The sequence below is a fragment of the Bacillus rossius genome, chromosome 8 (assembly GCF_032445375.1).
Source record: "Bacillus rossius redtenbacheri isolate Brsri chromosome 8, Brsri_v3, whole genome shotgun sequence".
Lineage (NCBI taxonomy): Eukaryota > Metazoa > Arthropoda > Insecta > Phasmatodea > Bacillidae > Bacillus > Bacillus rossius.
The window spans coordinates 18692292-18712574 of NC_086336.1; the positions used below are offsets into that span (position 1 = coordinate 18692292).

The 20283-nt window shown below is 43.9% G+C and overlaps 1 protein-coding gene across 3 annotated transcripts in view; it reads left to right on the forward strand.

Annotated features, from left to right (window-relative positions):
- Positions 1–4218: 4218 nt before the first annotated feature.
- Positions 4219–20283, forward strand: part of LOC134535556 (WD40 repeat-containing protein SMU1) — a 69130-nt gene continuing 53065 nt past the window's right edge. The window contains exons 1-4 of one of the 3 annotated variants that reach the window (XM_063374733.1): positions 4219–4301; positions 6573–6639; positions 14010–14153; positions 19866–19980. In XM_063374733.1, the coding sequence (XP_063230803.1) occupies positions 6616–6639; positions 14010–14153; positions 19866–19980 (283 nt within the window). In that variant the 5' untranslated portion in view covers positions 4219–4301; positions 6573–6615. Of the gene's footprint in view, positions 4443–6572; positions 6640–14009; positions 14154–19865; positions 19981–20283 lie in introns of all 3 variants that reach the window. The other 2 variants (XM_063374732.1, XM_063374731.1) reach the window with 2 other exon arrangements.

Sequence of the window (20283 nt, forward strand, 5' to 3'; positions counted from 1 at the left end):
GGAGCCAGTTCCTGGGAGGCCGGTGGAGAGGGTGGTGCAAAACGACCCACATCATCCACCACACCACACCCTCCTACCACCCCATTGCCAACCCGACCGAGCGCAGGAACCAAGACCTGAAGGTCCTATTGCGGCTGCACCTAGGAGAGGACCACACCCTGTGGGACCGCCACATCGCCGAAACACTGTTCTGCGTCCGACAGCACATGAATGCGGCCACTGGGATGACTCCCACGGAAATGACCCAGGGGTGTAACCTGCCGCTACCTGGAGAGTTGGCAACCCACGGCATTCCGCACCAAGGAGAACACCAGGAGAAGTGCAACCAACGACGCACCCACGAACACGATGTGGCCCGAACGCTACAAGCACTCTACAGCCAGGGGATAACACCACAGACTGCACCACCACCGACACAACTGTGTGATGGTGACCAGGTGTACGCCAGGGCATACCCCCTGTCTGCAGCACCCCGCAACTACTGCACCGGACTTGCCCCCCGCTGGGAGGGCCCTATCACCGTGACATGGCGCCTAGGGACGACGTCCTACATGGTGGACCTAGGCAGCCGCTGTGTACAGAAGATCCACCGAGACGACCTGCAAGTGGCGGCAACCCCCGGGGAACCACTCCCGACGGAACCCAACCAAGAGGACAGGCTAGACACTCCTCTTAACGCATGCCCTCCCATAGGACTCGAGTGACTGCGAGAAACAGCCGAGGATGCCACTCCGAAAGGGCATGAACACCTTGCCGATGGAGGACTGGAAGCGGACACCCCACATGACCCCTGAGAGGTACCCTGTCCCGCATCAACCCCGACATGAGGGGAGGCCCCCGAGAGTGAGGCCCCCGAGAGTGAGGCCCCCGAGAGCGAGCCCCCCCCCCCCCCCTCCCCAAGCAAGAGGACCTGCAGGGACATACACTACGCCGCACCGGCAGAGAAGGAGCCGGCCCCGCTATGCCCAGTGCCGGGTAATGGAGGTCGCGGGGGAATACTCCGAGGACCCTGCCAGAGCGCCCCCTAGTCCAGAGCCCATCATCTCCGACCCGGATGAGGCCGAGGTGGAATCACCCCCGAGCCCGACAAGGGGCAGTTGGGGACACGCAGCCTCCCTTGCTGATGCCACTTTCCGCGTCACCATCACATACCCGGGCGAGGAAAGGACCTGCTGTCCGCGACGGACGCAGCTTAGACCAGTGAGGTTGCGGGAGTTCGTTCAAGACATCACCCAGGGGCGGAGCTCACCCAGCCCGAAGCTAATACCCGAGTGGGATAGCCAGCCCTATGGGCGACAATGTTCGACGAGCTTGAGGGGAGTAGCCAGTGAGAGCCCCCCCAACAGGAGTGTCGGCCTCCAGCCCCCTTGGCCGAGTACGTTCTGGGCAGTCTCGTCGCGCTGCCTCCCACTTCATGCACAGAGGCAGCATCCGCCAGCGCCAACACTTCACGCACCTTTCGCCGCCTCCCGGCCCAGCTGCCCCCGCAGCATCTGAGGTAGCGTCCACCCGCGTCAGACGCCGCGATCCACGGGATAGTGCCACGAAGGGTGCCGGCTGTGCTAGAGGGTCATTGAGCCGCGGGATTGGGAACACGCAGCGTAGACAGGCTTCTGCTTGCTGGGTGATGGGGGGAAAGTATTTGACATAGTCAGACATGGCCTCTATCCTCTTGCTCCGCACCTCTAGTACCAGATCCTGTTTTCGGAGCGCACCCCTAGCCCAGTGGGAATGAGTCAGGCGAGCTCCTCAGGCATGACCCCACTAGACGCAAATAAACTTCAGGGCACGATACCCTGGGGGCTCGACCCCATAAAACAATTAAGGAACATGACATTAGGACACAATTATTAATTCACAGGCAATAAACAAGTGTGCCGTAGCTACTCCGTGCGAGCACCTCATGCACGGAGGTGACAACGAACCTCATTACCAGTTACGGCGGCCAATGGCCTTAATTAAAGTGCCCATGACAATGATCGAGTCAGATTAGGAGAAATCCAACTAAAACAGTTCACAGTGAGACCATATGTTAATAAATTTACAGTCGCTAACTTGATGCCACAATTTAAATAATTAAATACTATAAAACAGTTGTTAAGCCTTAGGCACCCAATTACCAGGTGATACCTTTTAATTGAGCACCTGGAACGTGTTTTTAGCCTATAATAAAGCAAATTTAGTTTATATAAATTTTTGGCGCAGACTCACAAAGAAGTTGAAAGTTTCCCTCCCTTGCAAGGCGGCCATGTTCGGCAGTCTCCAACTACTCCGCACCGGGTCAAGACACGTGTCCATGAGCAGCCTTCAAATTTGTTCCACCGATTGTTCACTCTGTACTTGATTTAATAACCAAACCTTTGTAATTCATTGCTACTCACGTAGTCCGGGCGTGTATTTCGTGAACCTGGGCTTATCTCGATCGTATCCTTGGTGATCCCACACCATGTCGCGGACCACGCAATTTATGGCACTGGCTAACTCCAGCCAACTCGTTTTCGTTAAGAACGCCACACATACGCCTGCCGGCTTCAACCTCATGTAAGTGTAGAATCTCTTTTAGGACAATGCTCATAGAGCCCCCCTAAGACAATTAATTTTCGGCTCTGGCCATCTCCAGAGCACTCGTAACTGCGCCCTGCGGGACTGCCGTGGAAAATTCATAGTGTTATGTTAGTGTTGTGTTTTATTCTGTAATTAGCATGTGTTAATGTAACTGTACAACGGCTCAGACGCCGCTTAGCGCATTACCGTAGTTTTTGTAGCGGTTCTGACACCGCGTAATGTAAGGATAGGTAGTACCGCGTACCCATGCGTTCCACCGGAGAAGTCCGTGAATTAAAGGCAAATTAACATAAACGGTGTCGCTTATGATTATTTCGCTCCACTCAGTCCTCTACACGGCCGAGTTGCCTCACAACCAAGTATGGAAGTTCAGGATAGATTTCAAGCCACGTATGGCTATGACACACTTGTATAATGCCTGTGAATTAATAATTGTGTCCTAGTGTTTTGTCCCTTAATTGTTTTATGGGTTCGAGCCCTCGGAGTTTCGTACCCTTAAGTTTTTTGAGTCAATGGTGGTCACTCCCGAGGCGCTCGCTTGACTCATTCCTGCTGGGCTAGGGGCGCCCTCCGAAAATGGGATCTGGTACTAGCGGTGCGGAGCATGGGCTTAGAGGCCATGGTCGGGACGACGTCATGGTAATTGTCTAATGAGGGCCGGCTCATTCTTTTGATAATGTCATTTTAAATCTATAGTTAATGTAATTTAATAAATTTTATATATATATTTCTCAATCAATTTATCAAGTTATTATTCTAAGTGAAAATAATCAAAAGTAAAATAAACATAGAGCTACTTATATCTAGACGAAATCATTATTTTGCCTTTTTAAACTAAAAGATACACGAGTTACACAAGTCACCAAGAGAGAGTGAAGTGTATCAAAATGATAGCAGAGCTTAATTTACTGTTCACTCTGTTGTTACTGAAGTGTAACAATACGGAGCATTCTGAATCAAAAAAATTTAATTCTCGTTGGCCCAATTAAGTGCAGAACTTATTTTTTAAGCGATAAAGAAATACGTAGATACAAATTAAGGGTTCATAAAGCCAACAGTTATTCTTCCCACGATAATCACTATCTCTATAAATGTATATTATTGAAGATATGGATGTGAGTGTTCATAATAACTCGGTTTTTAAATTAACTTGTAATTGGAATGTATATATTTTCATAAGCCTTATCTGCTAATATTATCACGTCTGTTTGTCTAAGATATATTTTTATAAACAACTCAGTACATTGTTTCTGTAAGGTGTAAAGTTGAAGTTTGTTTCTTTATTCGTTCGTCGTTCGAAAACAAATCCTGCCTGATATGCACAGTTCAAAGTGGATAAAAAGAGAGAGTGAGAGAGAGGAAAACTAATCCGATCTTTGCCGAATTTACATGACTTCGCAAAAAGATTCTGTATTTGTGCTGCCGAGACAGAAGTGAGAAACTTCACATTCAGACGGATTTTACTTCGCAAATGTATTTTTTAAGACGTCTGCTATTGTGCCATGTAAAAAGGTAAAAAAAAAAAAAAAAACCAAATTGTTCTCTTCACATATATGATAGTTATCAACTCTTTTTGACCTATATTATTTTTTTCCTAGCTTTTACAACTCGTACGGGTAAAACAATCCTAGTGTTTGTACACTAGTTTTCCAGTTGTAAGAAACGGTAATGGTGTTATGTTGGTAATATCCTGAGTACACGGTAAAAAGTGTAGTCGAATGGAACTCACTGTATTTGTATGTTTATTTATTTTCAATACCTTAAAAAAATAATTTATATTGGTGTTTTGCAGTTTGTGTCTTGTGTGTAAAATTTTGTGCTGGGGTTATATATAGTGCGTGTTAATTTAAGATGGCCATTGAAATAGAATCTGCAGAGTAAGTTTTTTTTTAAGGTTTATACATTATTTATTATTTTATTATGTGCGAGATCTAAGTACCTACCTATTATCGTGCCTAGAATTTAAAAAAAAAAAAAAAAAAATTCTTGGCGAGAGTTTTTTAAACATATTTTTCGCAAGATTACAATAATGTTGTTTCGTGATCTACCTATGTTACATTAACGTGGTGAGCGTCCTTGGTTCGAACCCAACTCCTGGCATAGCTTTTTTAGGGCATCCACTTTGGTAAATATCGGACGACGCGAGTTTTTAGAACGGAAAGAAAAAAAATCGGAAAACATGTTTTCACATCCTACACACGTCTCTAAATGTACTCCGAAGGGGTGGTTTTGTAATTCCTGCTAGTTTGTGAAAAAATTAAAATTTGGTACCTTACGTTACAATACCTTTGCTTTTATGCTGCCACCGCAATTCATTGTTTACCTGGATAAATAGAATTACAGGTTTATATATACGAGAGACATTCCTGAATTAACCCTAAAAGGAAGGTTTCTTAATTCCTACTGGTTTGTGGAAAAAAAAATTACAGTTTACAGGTTACATTACAATACCTATGTATTCACGCAATCGCTGACATTCATTGTTTACCTGTGTGGGTTTTTGAAAATTTTATTTTGGAAAACTATAGTCAATGTAGATGATGTAACAATGAAAGTTGTTTAGATCCCGGGATTACAATTGTAAGGAATTTTTAGTGCTTATATTTCATGTTTGTTGTTTTATTAGAATAAGCAATTGTATTGTGAATTATTTGTTTTGTTACATTGCATTTAAAATTCTTATTATTTTGAGTCACATCTAATGAGCCAAAAATTTGAATTCAATTGTTAATGTTCATTTTCTGTGAGGAATACGTGCTGTGTACCGAAGTAGCTGACACAATGAATTTTGCAGTCTTTCCAAGGAATTCTTTAATTACAGCCATTATATATTCTATGTTTGATATGGCTGGTGTTTCATGTAGGCCCCTATCCAAATTTATCCCTGGATTCTGAAGGCTTGATCCTGTGGTACCTGATGCTTGCTGTTTTAATTCAGTACGTCGAAAGATCCTGCTGGCATGATCCAGTTGGCTTGATCCTGTGTTACATGATGCTTGCTGTTTTACTGAGAAATTAAAGTTATAACAAATACATATTTTGATTTGTATTGGTAACACATGTGTATCCTTTATTTACTAAAACATTCTTTCAGTCATATTTTTCTCTATACTACATTCTTTCAGTCATATTATTCTCTATACTGCATTCTTTCAGTCATATTTTTCTCTTTACTACATTCTTTCAGTCATATTTTTCTGTATACTACATATATGCACGTAAAGCTATGTAATCAATATGTTTGAATTTTTGATAGTTACAACTAAATAGCAGTGATCAGGTAATATTTTTTCCCAAACCTAAAATGCCATGGAATTATTTATTTATCAGCTTAAAGCACAACTCACTAGCCTTCAAGGTATAAGCCAGTAATTGACACAAACCTTTCTGCCAGAACTTAAAGATAAATAAATATGAATCAAATTTCAATACACATGGGGAGATAAAATACCATTTCTTGTTTTCTTTCCAAACCTTGTTTTTGTATTGGTTTACTGTTTATTGATCACTTTTAAAGCCGTGTGTATTATTGTTAGCTTTTGTTTTTTGGAGAGTAATGGTGTAGGCAAAATAAAATTTTTATTGTTTCCAGTGTAGGCTAAAAAAAGTTTATTTTTGATGTAGGCTAAAAATTGTTTTCTTTTTAAAATTACACATTTTTACATATTACCCCTCTTATTCGTGCTAATAAACCAGATTAAGTAATGTGCTAACATATTAAAAATGTGTATGCAAATTTTTTTGTATAATGAACCATGTATGCAGAATAACCTCATACAATTATCTTTTGTTATGCAAAGCAATTAATTGTATTTAGTGCTACTCTGGGTATTTTGTTAATTCAATCACCTAGGTTCTCCCAAAGAACACTCCCAAATCTTCCCTAGAAAGTGTATTGTTAAAATGAAATCTTTAAAGTGTTCTGTGAATTGTAGGCTACTTAAATGGTAGGTAATATTGTTTCTGTGGTGTGAGTTGATTTCAGATGATTTTCTGTTTTGTTGCAGTGTGATACGTTTGATACAACAGTACTTGAAAGAGTCAAATCTCATGAAAACTCTGCAAACATTGCAGGTAATGTAGTAATTTGTAGTAGCTACAGTTGTCATATTTGGTAATTTTTGGTAATTACAGTGTCGTGTTTCAAAAGTACTGTATGCACCTCACAAATGTGGCATATGTTTGGATAGGTATTTTTCAATAAAAAAATTCAGAACGTTCATTAGATTATAATAAGGTATGCCTTTGCCAGCAGTTTTTTTCTTGTTATTGACAGACCTCTGCCAGGGAAGCCATTGATTTATTTGGCTAGGTTATTCAGAACACATTAGCTTCTACACAGAATTACTATAATTCGTGTGCTGACAGTAGATGTGCATGAAACACAGACAATGGTTCATTGTTTTTAACAACATAGCTGGGCTTGAAATCCTTTCATGAAAAATCCATGCCCCTATCCATAAGGCATCAACAAATAGAAACCTGGTTTAACCAGTTAAAGTAATATGCTGATTTAAAAACTGGGCAATCTAAGTTTACTTGTGTTTTCAAATTTTAAAGACTGAGTCAACATCCTCTGTCAATCAACCCTGAGTTAACCCTATATGGCCCAGGAGTGAACTGATAAAAATTAAATAATAAAAACGGGGTGTGTTCACAAAACTGAATTGAAACTAATAGTTTATCTGCATGACGCCCAGCAACGCGGAGAAACGGTAAAAGACTGACGAAACTATTTACAGATGGCACTGCTGAACAAGATGGCCGCCACAGTGGCGCACTCACGATCGATGGCGCCAAATTCAAATATCCAAACCACCAAACATACCGCCCACCAAAAATAACATTTTTTATGTTTCACTACACTGGTTCTTAGTTGACTGGCAACCGACACAATTTTATCACTGGCCGCTTCACCACTCGATGCTGCTGTTTGATGGTAGCTACTCTTGACACACCATCCTGACCAGGATGTAGGGTTGCGACGCGGCCGAGTTGCCACTGCAGGGGTGGAAGGTGGTCTTCTTTGATGAGCACAAGGTCACCAACCTGCAGGTCACCTTCGCTTTTGGTCCACTTGCCACGTGGTTGTAGAGTGTGCAAATATTCCTTGTGCCACCGCTGCCAGAAGTGCTGTGATGCACTTTGTGCCAGCTGCCATCTGTCTAATCTGTTGGTCTGAATTTCCGTGAGGTCTGCAGCTGGAGGAGATGTCAGAGAAGTGCCAACAAGGAAATGTGCTGGCGTAAGGGCCTCCACGTCATTTGGATCTGATGAAATGGCACAGAGTGGACGTGAATTGAGGAGAGCTTCAATTTGAGTGAACAAAGTTGACAGCTCTTCAAACGTGAGTATCTGCTGGCCAACGACTCTCTTGAGATGGTACTTCGCAGACTTGATGCTTGCCTCCCACAGGCCTCCAAAATGTGGCGCAGATGGAGGATTGAGGTTCCACTGAATCCCATGAGTAGCCAGAGTGTCTGCCACACAATGCCAGTTAGAGGTGTTCCTCAGGTACCTTTGAAGGTCATTTAAGTAGCGACGTGCCCCTATGAAGTTGGTTCCACAATCTGAAAAAAACAGCCTTACAGAGTCCACGCCTAGCCACGAATCTGAAAAAGGCATTTAAGTAGGCAGTGGTACTCAATGATGAAACAACTTCCAAGTGTACTGCCTTAGTTGCTAAGCATATGAATAAACACAGGTAGGCCTTGGATGAACGACTGTTTCGACCGTTCGAAAGCCTGACTTGGAAAGGGCCCCCATAGTCAACACCCACATTCAGAAATGGTCTTGTTTGTTGCACTCGACTTGGTGGAAGATTTCCCATGGATGGCTGCACATTGGTGGCTCTGAATCTGTAACATTTTACACAGGCGTGTATCCTAGTCTTGACAGCTCCTCTACCTGCCACTATCCAGTACTCACACCGAATTGCAGCATGTGTGGCACTGGGGCCAGCATGAAGGTGTAAGACATGATAGTATTCAATGATCATTTCTGTCACAAAACTCCTTTTGGGAAGCAGGACTTGATGTTTCATTTCATAGGCTACATGTGAATTCTGCAGGCGTCCACCTACACGGATGATCCCATCAGCGTCAATGAATGGCTGTAGTCTTTTAATTCCAGAAGAACATTCGCGAGCTGCAGCCAAACAATCAAACTCTAATTTGAAATTCTCTTGCTGAAGCTGCTTCAAACACACCTTCTTGGCAGCGTCAATTTCTGCTACAGTGAGAGGACCTGTGTGTCGCAACTCCCTTGAAACCTTTAAATTTAATGCAAATCTCAACACGTACGCAAGTACTCTTTGCAGTCGTGACCAGGACGAAAACCTACAAAGGATGTTAAGAATGTTCGGTATACACTGACCAACCAATGAGACTAGCGTGATTGCCTTCAACTCCTCTTTACCTTCCTCTGAACTGGTATATCCTTGACTGGGCCATAAATCCACCTCTGCTGTCAACCAACTTGGCCCAGTCCACCAAAGTGGGTGTGTTAGAATCTCCTTGGGTGAGAGTCCTCTTGATGCACAGTCTGCAGCATTTTCAGCAGAGGAAACATGTCTCCAGTGAACCGGAACCTTGCTCTCCTGAATACGAGAAACTCTGTTCGCCACAAATGTTTTCAGCCGATGTGGCGGAATCTTAATCCAAGCAAGCACTTCGGTCGAGTCACACCATGCATAAATGCAACTTATATGAATTCGCTCGGACAGTGTTGTGATCAGTGATTCAATCAATTTGATAAGCAAGAGTGCAGCCTGCAATTCAAGTCGCGGAAGTGTGACGGTCTTCAGTGGTGCAACACGTGACTTGGCGAGAAGCAAATGTGATTTTGTTTCACAGTGGCTAGAAGTCCGCAAATACACAACAGCTGCGTAACCTTCATTGTATGCATCACTAAAACCATGGAGCTGGTATTCAGACTGTGGTGCAGAAACAAGACGAGGTACGGACAGCTTGCTTAGGACATCCAACTGGCCAATGAAAACCTGCCAATCAGCAACTAAGTCTAGTGGTGGGGTGTCATCCCAAGAAACTCCAAGTAACAAAAGCCTTTGGAGAAAGATTTTGGCTCGAATGATGACTGGAGTAATCCACCCTAGCGGATCATATAACCTAGCAATTTCTGAAAGGATGGTTCTCTTGGTGACTGTTGCACTAGCATGCTGAACATGATATGAGAAAACATCTGCCTTCCAATCCCATTGAAGACCAAGTACCTTAATAACTTCATTGCTACCATGAAAACTAAGTGGACTCTCCCGGTGATCTTCTGGAACTGCATCCAAAACTGCCTTACTATTACTGGACCATTTTCTTAGTTCAAAACCACCTTGTTTCAGGAGATTTATTAATTCTTGCTGTAACGCGAGAGCTTCCGTGACTGATGCTGCACCAGTCACAATGTCATCTACAAACACGTCATCCATCACAACCCTTGCTGCCATCGGATACCGAGGACCCTCTTCCATTGCAAGTTGCTGTAAGGCTCTCATCGCCATAAATGGAGCAGCTGAGACTCCGTAAGTGACAGTGTCAAGTTGGAATTCACGTATTGGTTGGTCAGGGTTCTCCCTCCACAGAATTACCTGGTATGGTGCATCGTCTGGATGCACGAGAACCTGACGATACATTTTGCAGATGTCTGTAGTTAATACCACACGGTGAAGACGGAAGTGAGTGATTATGTCCGCAATGTCATTTTGAAGCTTGGGTCCAGTCATCAAAACATCATTGAGTGACTTCCCTGAAGTGGAGCGAGTTGAGGCATCAAACACAACTCGTAACTTTGTTGTTGAGCTGGAATCCTTGCACACACAGTGATGAGGGATGTAGTAACGACGTTCCTGACCAGTTGCATTATCTAGACAATGCATGTGCCCCAGTTGCTCATATTCACGGAGGAACTTGCAATATTCGGTATAGGCTTCCGGTTGGTGATGTAGTCTGGATTCCAACTGACGTAACCTCTTAACTGCATGACTACGTGTATCTCCTAAATCTGGGTCTCTCTCCTTAAATGGTAGTCTCAGTACATATCTTCCTTCGAGGTTTCGTGAGTGAGTCTCAACAAAATGATTCTCACATTTTGTGTCTTCTAGGCTGGAATGCTGGACAGATGGTAACTCCTCGGTCTCCCAGAACTTGCGGATGGTATCTGTTAGGGCTGTATCCGATGACGCATACATTGAGACAACACCACTACTGGAAGTATCTGCAACCTGAGTCACCTTACCCATAATAACCCAACCAAATATACTGTGCAACGCTACGGGAACTCCCTTCGAAGGCTGGTACCGCCCACCATCAAACACGTCTGGATATACATCAGCACCAAGAAGGATATCAATTGCTCCTGGAGTATCAAAAGATGGGTCCGCTAGTTCCAGATGTCGATACATGTCTCTCACATGGTGGGGAAGGGGAATGGTGGGTAAATTGGCAGCTATGTTCTTCAACACTAAAGCATCAGTAACAACGCCAGTTCCTACGCCCTTACATGATGTTAGAAAACAAGTAACTGCACCACTGTTAGCAACAACAACAGAGTGAGCCAGACCCACAACAGGAACCTTAGCCCTTCGACACTTTAGCACCAACCTATGAACACATTCTTCGGTAATAAATGAGCTCTGCGATCCTGAATCGAGTAGTACTCTAACATTTTGCAGCATTCCACTTGCATCCTGGACTCGTACCATAGCAGTACCTAGAACGACAGTGGTTGAAACTGCAGTTGAAGAAGTTAGTGATACCACTGTCGCAGCATCCTCCTTGTGACTTACTTGTGGCATAGTATTCTCTTGGATGGATTCACCTGCAGGTAGTTTCACTTCTTGATTGGGAACCGCAGTGTGAAGGAGAGAATGGTGTCTCCTGCCGCAGTGATAACAGTTTCTTCTTGACCTACAATCCTTCACTCTGTGACCTTGTAAGCAGTTAAAACACAGCATCTTCCTATGTACAAACTCTATCCTGTCATCGCTTGACTGACCCGTAAAAACAGGGCACTTGTGAAGTCCATGCATGTCTCCACAGGCACTACAGGGCTCTGCTTCTGCTGTCACTAGAAATGAGGATTTAAAATTTGGGTTTTGAGGCAGTGACCTCTTTGGAAAAGGGCGTGCGGCAGGCACTACAGCTGGAGTGTGATTTGACATCATCAGGGCCTTAGACTGCAGCTCCACGAACTCTAACAATTGATTAAATGAGGGCATTTGAACATTTTTGTGTGCTATTTCAAACTGATTTCTTGTATCTGGATCAAGCTTTGGTAACATTAGATTCAGCAACACAGAGCTCCATTCAGTAACAGGCAACTTGAGAACTTTCAAGGCACCCAGATTCTTTTAGAACATCTACCATATTTCTCAGTTTGTCAGGCGCAACAATTGACAGACGAGGAAGTTGCACAATCTTGTCCCAATGCATGTTTGCAATTGCCCATACATTGTGATACCTATCTACCAAAGTTTGCCATGCCAGAATATAATTTTCCTTAGACAGTGGGAGTGTCTTTATTAGATTAAATGGCTCACCTGATAGTGATGTCAGAAGGTATTGGTGTTTCTCCACATCTGACAGGCCCTCATTATTATGCACCAAGGATGTAAAAAGGTCATAAAATGTGGGCCAGTCAGTCAAGAGACCCTTGAATTCTGGCAACTGCAGCTTCGGCAACTTAACGTTCGAAGATGTCTTGGCAATTTGATTGCGTTGTTTGTTCTGGCCTGTTTCGTTAACAGTGATCTTGTTAAATACTTACTGCATCCTATAGTAGGCTTCATCAAATTCCTCAAGTTCCCTTTCGCTGGCTTCAGATTCCACTAACGACTCGGTCTCTGTAGCTTGAATAGCAAGTTGCATGTGATTTTCTTCAAAGTCTGTCTTCAATTGGTGTAAATCGGTACACGTGGCCTTGAAAAGTCCCGCGCGACTCGGGTTGCGCTCGACTTCGTCGGCGAGCGTCAGAAGTCTTGTAATGCGGCACTTAATGAGGCGCAAACACGTTTTGGCTTGATTTGACATTTTAAGTAACGGTCTTGCAGACGTTCGGACGCACCGGCAATACACGAACCAATGCAAGATAGGTAACCTAGGCCTAACCTAAAACCACATGTGCTGCCTATAATTGCTTGCACGCAATCAAAATTACGTAAAGTACATTTATGAGCTCAAATAATACAGTGTTTGCGTATACACTGATATTTTCTTGATAGCACAACACTATAGTCCCGGATAAAGTCACGCACGCGATTCTTAACGGTACTGCACATGTCTATTTTTGAACAAAGAAGACCGATATCTGAATGGCTTTTACGTTGTTTATGCGATCCACCGAATAAACTGGCTCAAACATACAGATATCCGGCCCAGAGGACCAAAAAATGTTCACAAAACTGAATTGAAACTAATAGTTTAGCTGCATGACGCCCAGCAACGCGGAGAAACGGTAAAAGACTGACGAAACTATTTACAGATGGCACTGCTGAACAAGATGGCCGCCACAGTGGCGCACTCACGATCGATGGCGCCAAATTCAAATATCCAAACCACCACACATTCTAGCATTATGCCCAAACAGGGTGGGTATTTAGTTTTTCGTCTCATTGACAAGGTCATTAGAGAACTGATACCTACATGTGTTACAATTCAGGTATGCCGAGGAATGAATTAGTATAGTCTATAGTAAGTAACAATCCCAAAATTTTCCTGAAGTAATTTTGGAAAAGTGTGGAGAACTAAAATCATGATGGACGAACTGGGACTTGAACCTAGATTCTCCGTATGTGTTACCGTTGCACCACCTTGCTCTGTGATGATGAATAAACTGTAAATGCAATTTATCAGTACTTTCTAATGGAAACGTCTACACCTAGTATATACACAAGAGATTGGTCATTGTGCCTGCATAACTGTATTCTTACATGTTATTCTTCAATGCCACATCAAACTGCATCTAACAGATGTGTTCAGAATGAAGTAGAACTAGATAAGAAAATAAACCTTTATTTTATGACTGCTCATAAAAAACTTGGCCATCTACTTTACGTTGAGGCACGACATCGCACAAGTATTAAAGTATTGTCCTCTTGCCCTGAGGAGACACACCTGTTTTTTTCGGCGCCTAATAATCTGTATCAATGTGAAAAACCTATTAACAGTTCCTAATACTGTAACAAAAGTTACAAAATTTTGAATGCCAAAACTTTAAGTTAAAAGCTTAACTTGCAACTTACTATATGGACATGTGTAGTTTAGGTCTGTATTAGGTTTGAGAATACAAATGCATCTGCTACTCCACAAAAATGTTACCTGTAATGATGATATTTACTTACATTAAACAAATCTCGATAAGTTGGGTTTGCGTTCATGTATTTGTAAGTGTACTGCATGCTCAGTAAATTGATGTAGCAGTTTCCTGGGTTCCAGGAAGAGACGGGTGTGTCGCTGAACACGGTGGACAGCGTAGAAGGGTTTGTATCTGACATCAACAATGGACATTGGGACACCGTCTTGAAGGCAATCCAGTCTTTGAAACTCCCAGACAAGAAGCTCATAGACTTGTACGAGCAGGTACTGCACTCACTTATCAAGTGTTCTGATTGTGTCTTTGTCTTCTGTTACGTACCCTGGTGCAGGATGTTTGTTGTTACCAGCTATCTACATTAATTTATCAGCATGATGTACTGACTGTAAAAGACAGTTAAAGCAACATCTATTCAGAAGTTGCTTAGCTTCTAAGATGTAGCCGAATCCTAGGCGAAATATCACTCATGTTTTAGTCGATGTTGCAATTGCCATCATCAGGGTAGAGTTACCTTCTGAAGTTATTACAAGTTCTCCTGCCTTTTTACTCTTACCTGAGAGAGGAGTGTTTTCCGATAGGCTGCAGCTGTGGGCTAATCACAGCCTTCCTTTCGTTTAGTTGGCCTGTTGGTTTGGCCAATTAGAGCTGGGCTTCTGCGATTGGCTGAGGGTGCTGGCAAATCAGTGGCCTCTTCTCTTCTGACTGGTTGGGATGTTTGGCCAATAAGTCGTTTGTTAGATGCAGAGCTAGATTTTGAGGTTTTCTGAAGAATGGATTCCATATTCTGCTTAATTTGCAGCCATCTTCTCTATTTATGTTTGCTGGGTGTTTTAATTTTTCTACTGATTCTCAACTGTATCTTTTCTTTTATTGTCAGATGTTTGCTATGGTGTGGAACTGGTCGAAATAAATTCTGTGTCTAGTTTCCAAGGAATGTTTTGCTATAGCAGATCGTGGGTTTTCATGTTTATAGTCACTTATATGTTCTTTAACCCTTGTGATTATTCGTCTGCCAGTTTGTCCTATATATACCTTGCCACAAGATAATGGAATCTTGTACACAACAGCTAGGTTTTCATTTGGGGTTTTGTCATTTAAAGATGTCAGAGATCTCTCAATCTCATTTATAGGTTGGAGAATTGTATGAATTTCACGCTTCCTAAGAATTCTTGCCACTTGGTTTGACATTTCTTTGACGTAAGGAATGAAAGCTTTATTAGGAAAATACTGTTTCTTTTGCTTTAAAGGTGTCTTAATGGCTTTTGTAATTTCTGATTTTGAATAACCATTTGCTGGAAGAGCACTTGTTAGATGTTTCATTTTTTCCTCAATATTGTCTTCGCAAATGGCTCTAGCTCTGTTGACCAAAGTTGAGATGACTGTTCTCTTCCAAGATGGAAGATGGTGTGAACTCGCCTGTAGATACCTGTCAGTTTGGGTTGGCTTTCTGTAAACACTGTGGCCGATGTAGTTATCCTCTCCTCTTGTGAAAAAGACATCCAGAAAAGGCAATTTTCCTTGTACTTCCACGTCCATGGTGAAATGTATGTTTGGGATGGATGCTGTTCAGGTGTTTCAGGAAATCTTGCAGCTTATCTTTATCATGCTCCAAATCACAAAGTCGTCATCGACATACCTGTACCAGCACTTGGGTTTAAGCTGGCTGGTACTTATTGATTTCTCTTCAAATTAAGACATAAAAAAGTTGGCTAAGAGGGGAGAAAGAGGTGAGCCCATGGTGGTGCCTTCCTGGTGCTTTTAGATTGAATGACAAGAAGGTGGAAGAAACACAGTGTTCTGTGAGATTCACTATGTGTCTGCTCAGGTTGTCTTCTACCAGATGTGATAGAAGAATTTGAAGGGCTTTTGAGACAGGCACTTTAGTGATGAGATATTCAGGATATTGTTGTATTTCACAAGTTTCTGATAACAATATTATTACACTGATGCTTAACTGGTGACAATTTTAGACATTTCATTTACACATTCATCAGTGGTTTAGATTTGCACAATATATATTTGTCAGTATATTTAGCTTTAAGAATTCAATTTTTGTAGCAGAAAAAATCTTTTTAACTTTATTCCTATATTACTGTGATAAAAATGATCATGAAACCTATATGTAGATACATTTATTTATCTTGCATAATTTAAAAAACTTTAATTTTTGATGAATGTCCTAAATTAATTTTTTTATGGCCACCTACGAAGTGTTCCTTGATTCTTGTTTGTGTCTTATGCAAAATCATAAATTTATATGTACTTGTAGATTTACTGACAAACAGACAAAATTTGCATAAAAATAATATTGATCCACGAGAATTCCTATTTCGCTGTGTGGAACATGGTTGTTTAGTCTTGCGAGCTGTTATGCTCAGGGATGAAGAGTATTTGGAGTAACTATGAGGTGCAGCTCGCAAGACATCTGGTCTCTGTTGTAGTGTTTATTAGCTCAAGTTTTGTAGACATTGACGTCGACTGGGGCTTCGCCTCATAAGCCTGGTTTGACTAAACTCCCTTCATTGACTTTCACCCGTTCCTTCCCGGCATGGAATCACCTAACCATGTAGTCGTGTATTTTCAAACAGCGTGCCACGAACTACCGGAAGACGGCGTTTTAAGCTCAGTGCTTCGGTACAACAGTGCCACAGCGGACCGGAACTGAACTAACTTGGATCCTGTTTATATGTTATTTTAGTAATAACTATGTTTGCATGTAGCTAAGTAACGAGAGGGCACGTATTTTTTATGTTAGTATTTTAAAAGTGCTTTCCTTGTTTACCCGCGGCACATAACTAAACTAGTGTAACGCTTCTGTGGTTCGGTGGAAGACGCTATGTTGCTGGTGGGAGCACGCCCTTCCGGCCCAGCCTGCAACTAGCAACTGTCGAGGTGAGACGTATACGCACCTTGGGGACTTCATCAATTTGCATCGCAGAACTGTACTTACATCTGTTAACGTAAATAAATCTCAGTCAATTTAATATTATCCTCGGGACTCGCCTCGGCCTGCAGACTGTTCAATTCAGTATTTTTTCAACCCTTAGGACTTTGCCAGGCAGCTAAGCTATATCATCTTGTGCGACCACTGCGTAGCCCGGCCTCACCTAGCTCAGTTCGTGCCGTGGGTACTATGGAACCTAATGTCGAAGTATGATAAAAAACCGTACTGAGTTCAATGTGTTATTTACTGACCACGTGCCAGCTCTCCCAGGTATCAGGCATGTGGGTCACCTTTAAGAGCCCACTGGAGTGTACAGCCATCTTCATCATGTGTGAGCATGCCCGATGCTGAGAGCGGGCCAGGTCTGCGATAGTTGAGGCTAGAAGGGACCGAATCTTCTTGTCCACACTTGCGACGTCGTGCCCTGAGACAAGTCTTTGCCGGGTTCGTGTGCCCTTATCATACAGTGGCGCCAAATTCATGACCGTTGAGATTCACACCCTCCGGAACCACAACAAATGGCTCCCAAGAGTGTGGGGCGAGATAGTTAAGCTACTGTAATTGCCAGACCTGTACGAGTGAGTTGTGCGGTTGTGCAATGGAATGAGAAGAACAACAACATGAGAGCAGCCCACGTGATCACTGGTCACGTGGCCACAGCGTGTACGGGCCTTTCAAGAATCCCGCAGTGGCACACAAAGCAGGTACTGTATTATGTATACGCGTGTGAAACCATGTCTGAGTTAATGGGACTTAACGGTAGACTCAAGTGCTTCTCTGGACCTGTGAGATGTACTGTGCAAAGTGTACACGGCCACAACATGTGTGAGGACTCACAGGGTCCACGTGGTCAGACACGTGTGTGTTTCTTGAACTGGGCAAAGTAACATCGTTCTCGGCTGAATTTTTGAAATGTACCAAACCTAGCTGTACGGGTAAGACACGTGACGAGGGATGGTGCGTGAACTGCCAAGCTTTCAAACATCTGTTGTCCGTTAACGAAGCGAATGAGCCTCATTAAAGGAGTGTTGGTACACCTGTAGCGAGTGCAGGGACGTAAAATAAAGGGCCTGCGACACGTGGGGCCGGGATCCCTTCAACGTAAGGGCCCCGACAACAGCCATGACACACGTCAGAATGACTCCGGTAGGACATGTAGACTTTCCCAAGTTCGCCGGGAGGACCAGCAATGACTCGAGAAAGTTCCTGCAGGTCTGCCGAAAGCGACTGGGTCGTTATGGAGTACCGGACCTTGAGTGGTCAGAGCGTGTATGCGAAGTACTGAGAGGTGACGCAAAGACGTGGTGTGACATCGTGCACTAGTTCGACATGACATGGGAATAGTTTTCCAAACAGTTCAAGTCCCGGTTTGCGGATGTCAGGTCAAAAATGATAGTGCGGAAGGAGCTGTACTGTCTTGAACAAAGGCAAGCAGAGACTGCAGAGGCGTTTATCGTGAAGATAATCCGCCTGTACAAATGACTGTCCCCGATGAGCGAGTTGACAGAAATGCTAGAACATGTGTTTGAACAGATGCGTCCCGAAATACGTCCACAGCTACGCCGTGTGACGCACCAGTCAGCTGAAGAGTTCGTCCAGTACGCCTGCGCTGTGGAGCAGGACATGAAGGCAGTGCAGCTGAACATGACCACCACTACGAATTCCACTCGGAGCGAGGCAGTGACAGCGGCTGACAAGAAGGCACTCGTGCCGTACAGCGACAACAGACGCGGAGGGACGGACCAGGGAGACTGTTCGCCACCTGCTTGGTGGAGACATGCCATCGGTGAGGACCAACCACCTCAATGCTACAAGTGTCTGAGGGGCATGCTACACTGGCACCAGGATTGTCCCGTGTGGAACAACTTCTGGCCAGACTTTGTGGCCCAGCGGAAGTTGTAGAACGAACGGCAGAAGGGCGGCGAGCTTACCCAGCCCACCTTCCGCGCACAACCAGATGACAACAGACTAACGGCGACGGGACCCCTCCTGGGCCACATGGAGGCGGCAGAAGGCAAGCTACTCCGGATTCCTGTCGTTGTCAACGGGCGCGCTGTCGAGCCCCTTGTTGACACAGTGGGCAGTCACAGTTGCATTGCAGCGAGACTTGTCAATCCATCGCAGTTCGAGTCCTGCTGGGTCAACTCCAGCTGACCACCTCGGGAGACATCTGCCACACGCAGGGCATTGCGATGCTGCACATGGACGTGCTGGACCAGAGATCGACCACGACTGCCTTGGTGTTCAATGACTTGCGGGATAACATCATTCTGGGGGTGCCATGGCTGCACAAGCAGGACGCCTTGATCAAGGTACGAGTAGGATGTGTGCACGTCGGCACTGGTTGTGACAGACTGCTACACGTGCGGGGTGGAGGGATTCCCGCTGACTAACGCCCAAGAGGGCATGATCGCGCGTGTATTGGAAAGTCTACGTCTCAAGATATAGTCACAAAACCCGACAAAGATGGCTGTTCCAGGACATATCAGTCAAGGACATAACCTTTCATGGATTTGGCGGCAACATCGATGGGGAACTTGGCAGTTGGTGTGCCAGCCTTTCTCCATTGATAGAGGATTCAGATGACGAGGAAGAGAGACCGGGATCACCAGACGAACCATTCGCTAGAGAGTTCCAAGTTCCATGTGATCGTAGAGGAACCTGCGGATTCCGACTCAGAGCTAAGGAGACACGAAACATGGCGGATGACGCACCAATACCTGCGCCCCGATACAACCTCAGACCCCGCAAAGAATCAGTGAAGCCTAGCTGTTGCAACATAACAAGTCAGGATCTCAGTGACACTACAGAAACAGACACGCCCACTGCTTCAACCAAAGGTAGCAACGTCAAACCAGGCTACTTCATGGGAGGGGGAGAGCAATGACGTTGACCGGAGCTTTGCCCCCTAAGCCTGGTTGCACCCAAATTCACGACTGTTGACGATTCAAACCCTTCTAAACCACGACAACTTGTATAGTTAGTAACGAGATGTTCTGTTGGCTGAACTTGGTTGGGTTATGGTTTTCCACAGGTGGTGTTGGAGTTGATCGAACTACGGGAGCTGGGAGCTGCCCGCTCGTTGCTGCGACAGACAGATCCGATGATCATGATGAAGCAACAGGAGCCAGAGCGATACATACATTTAGGTAAATGAAGAATTAGTTTGTTGTCATGCTGTCATGAGTATGCAGTTAGTTAGTATTCAGTTAGTAAGTGTTACAGCATTTGTGTGGATAATGTGTGTTCATTGCAACTATAGTGAACACTAAAGGTAAATAAGATTAAAATATCATACATACAATATTGCATATTGACATCTATTATAAAATATTGTGTTGGCTATACAAACGGCAAGTTCTCTATTATAAGTTTTTTCTAGGCATGGAATACTAACTAATTTTTATTGGCATAGGATGGCCCCTTCTTTCCCACCTTAGCTTACAATACAG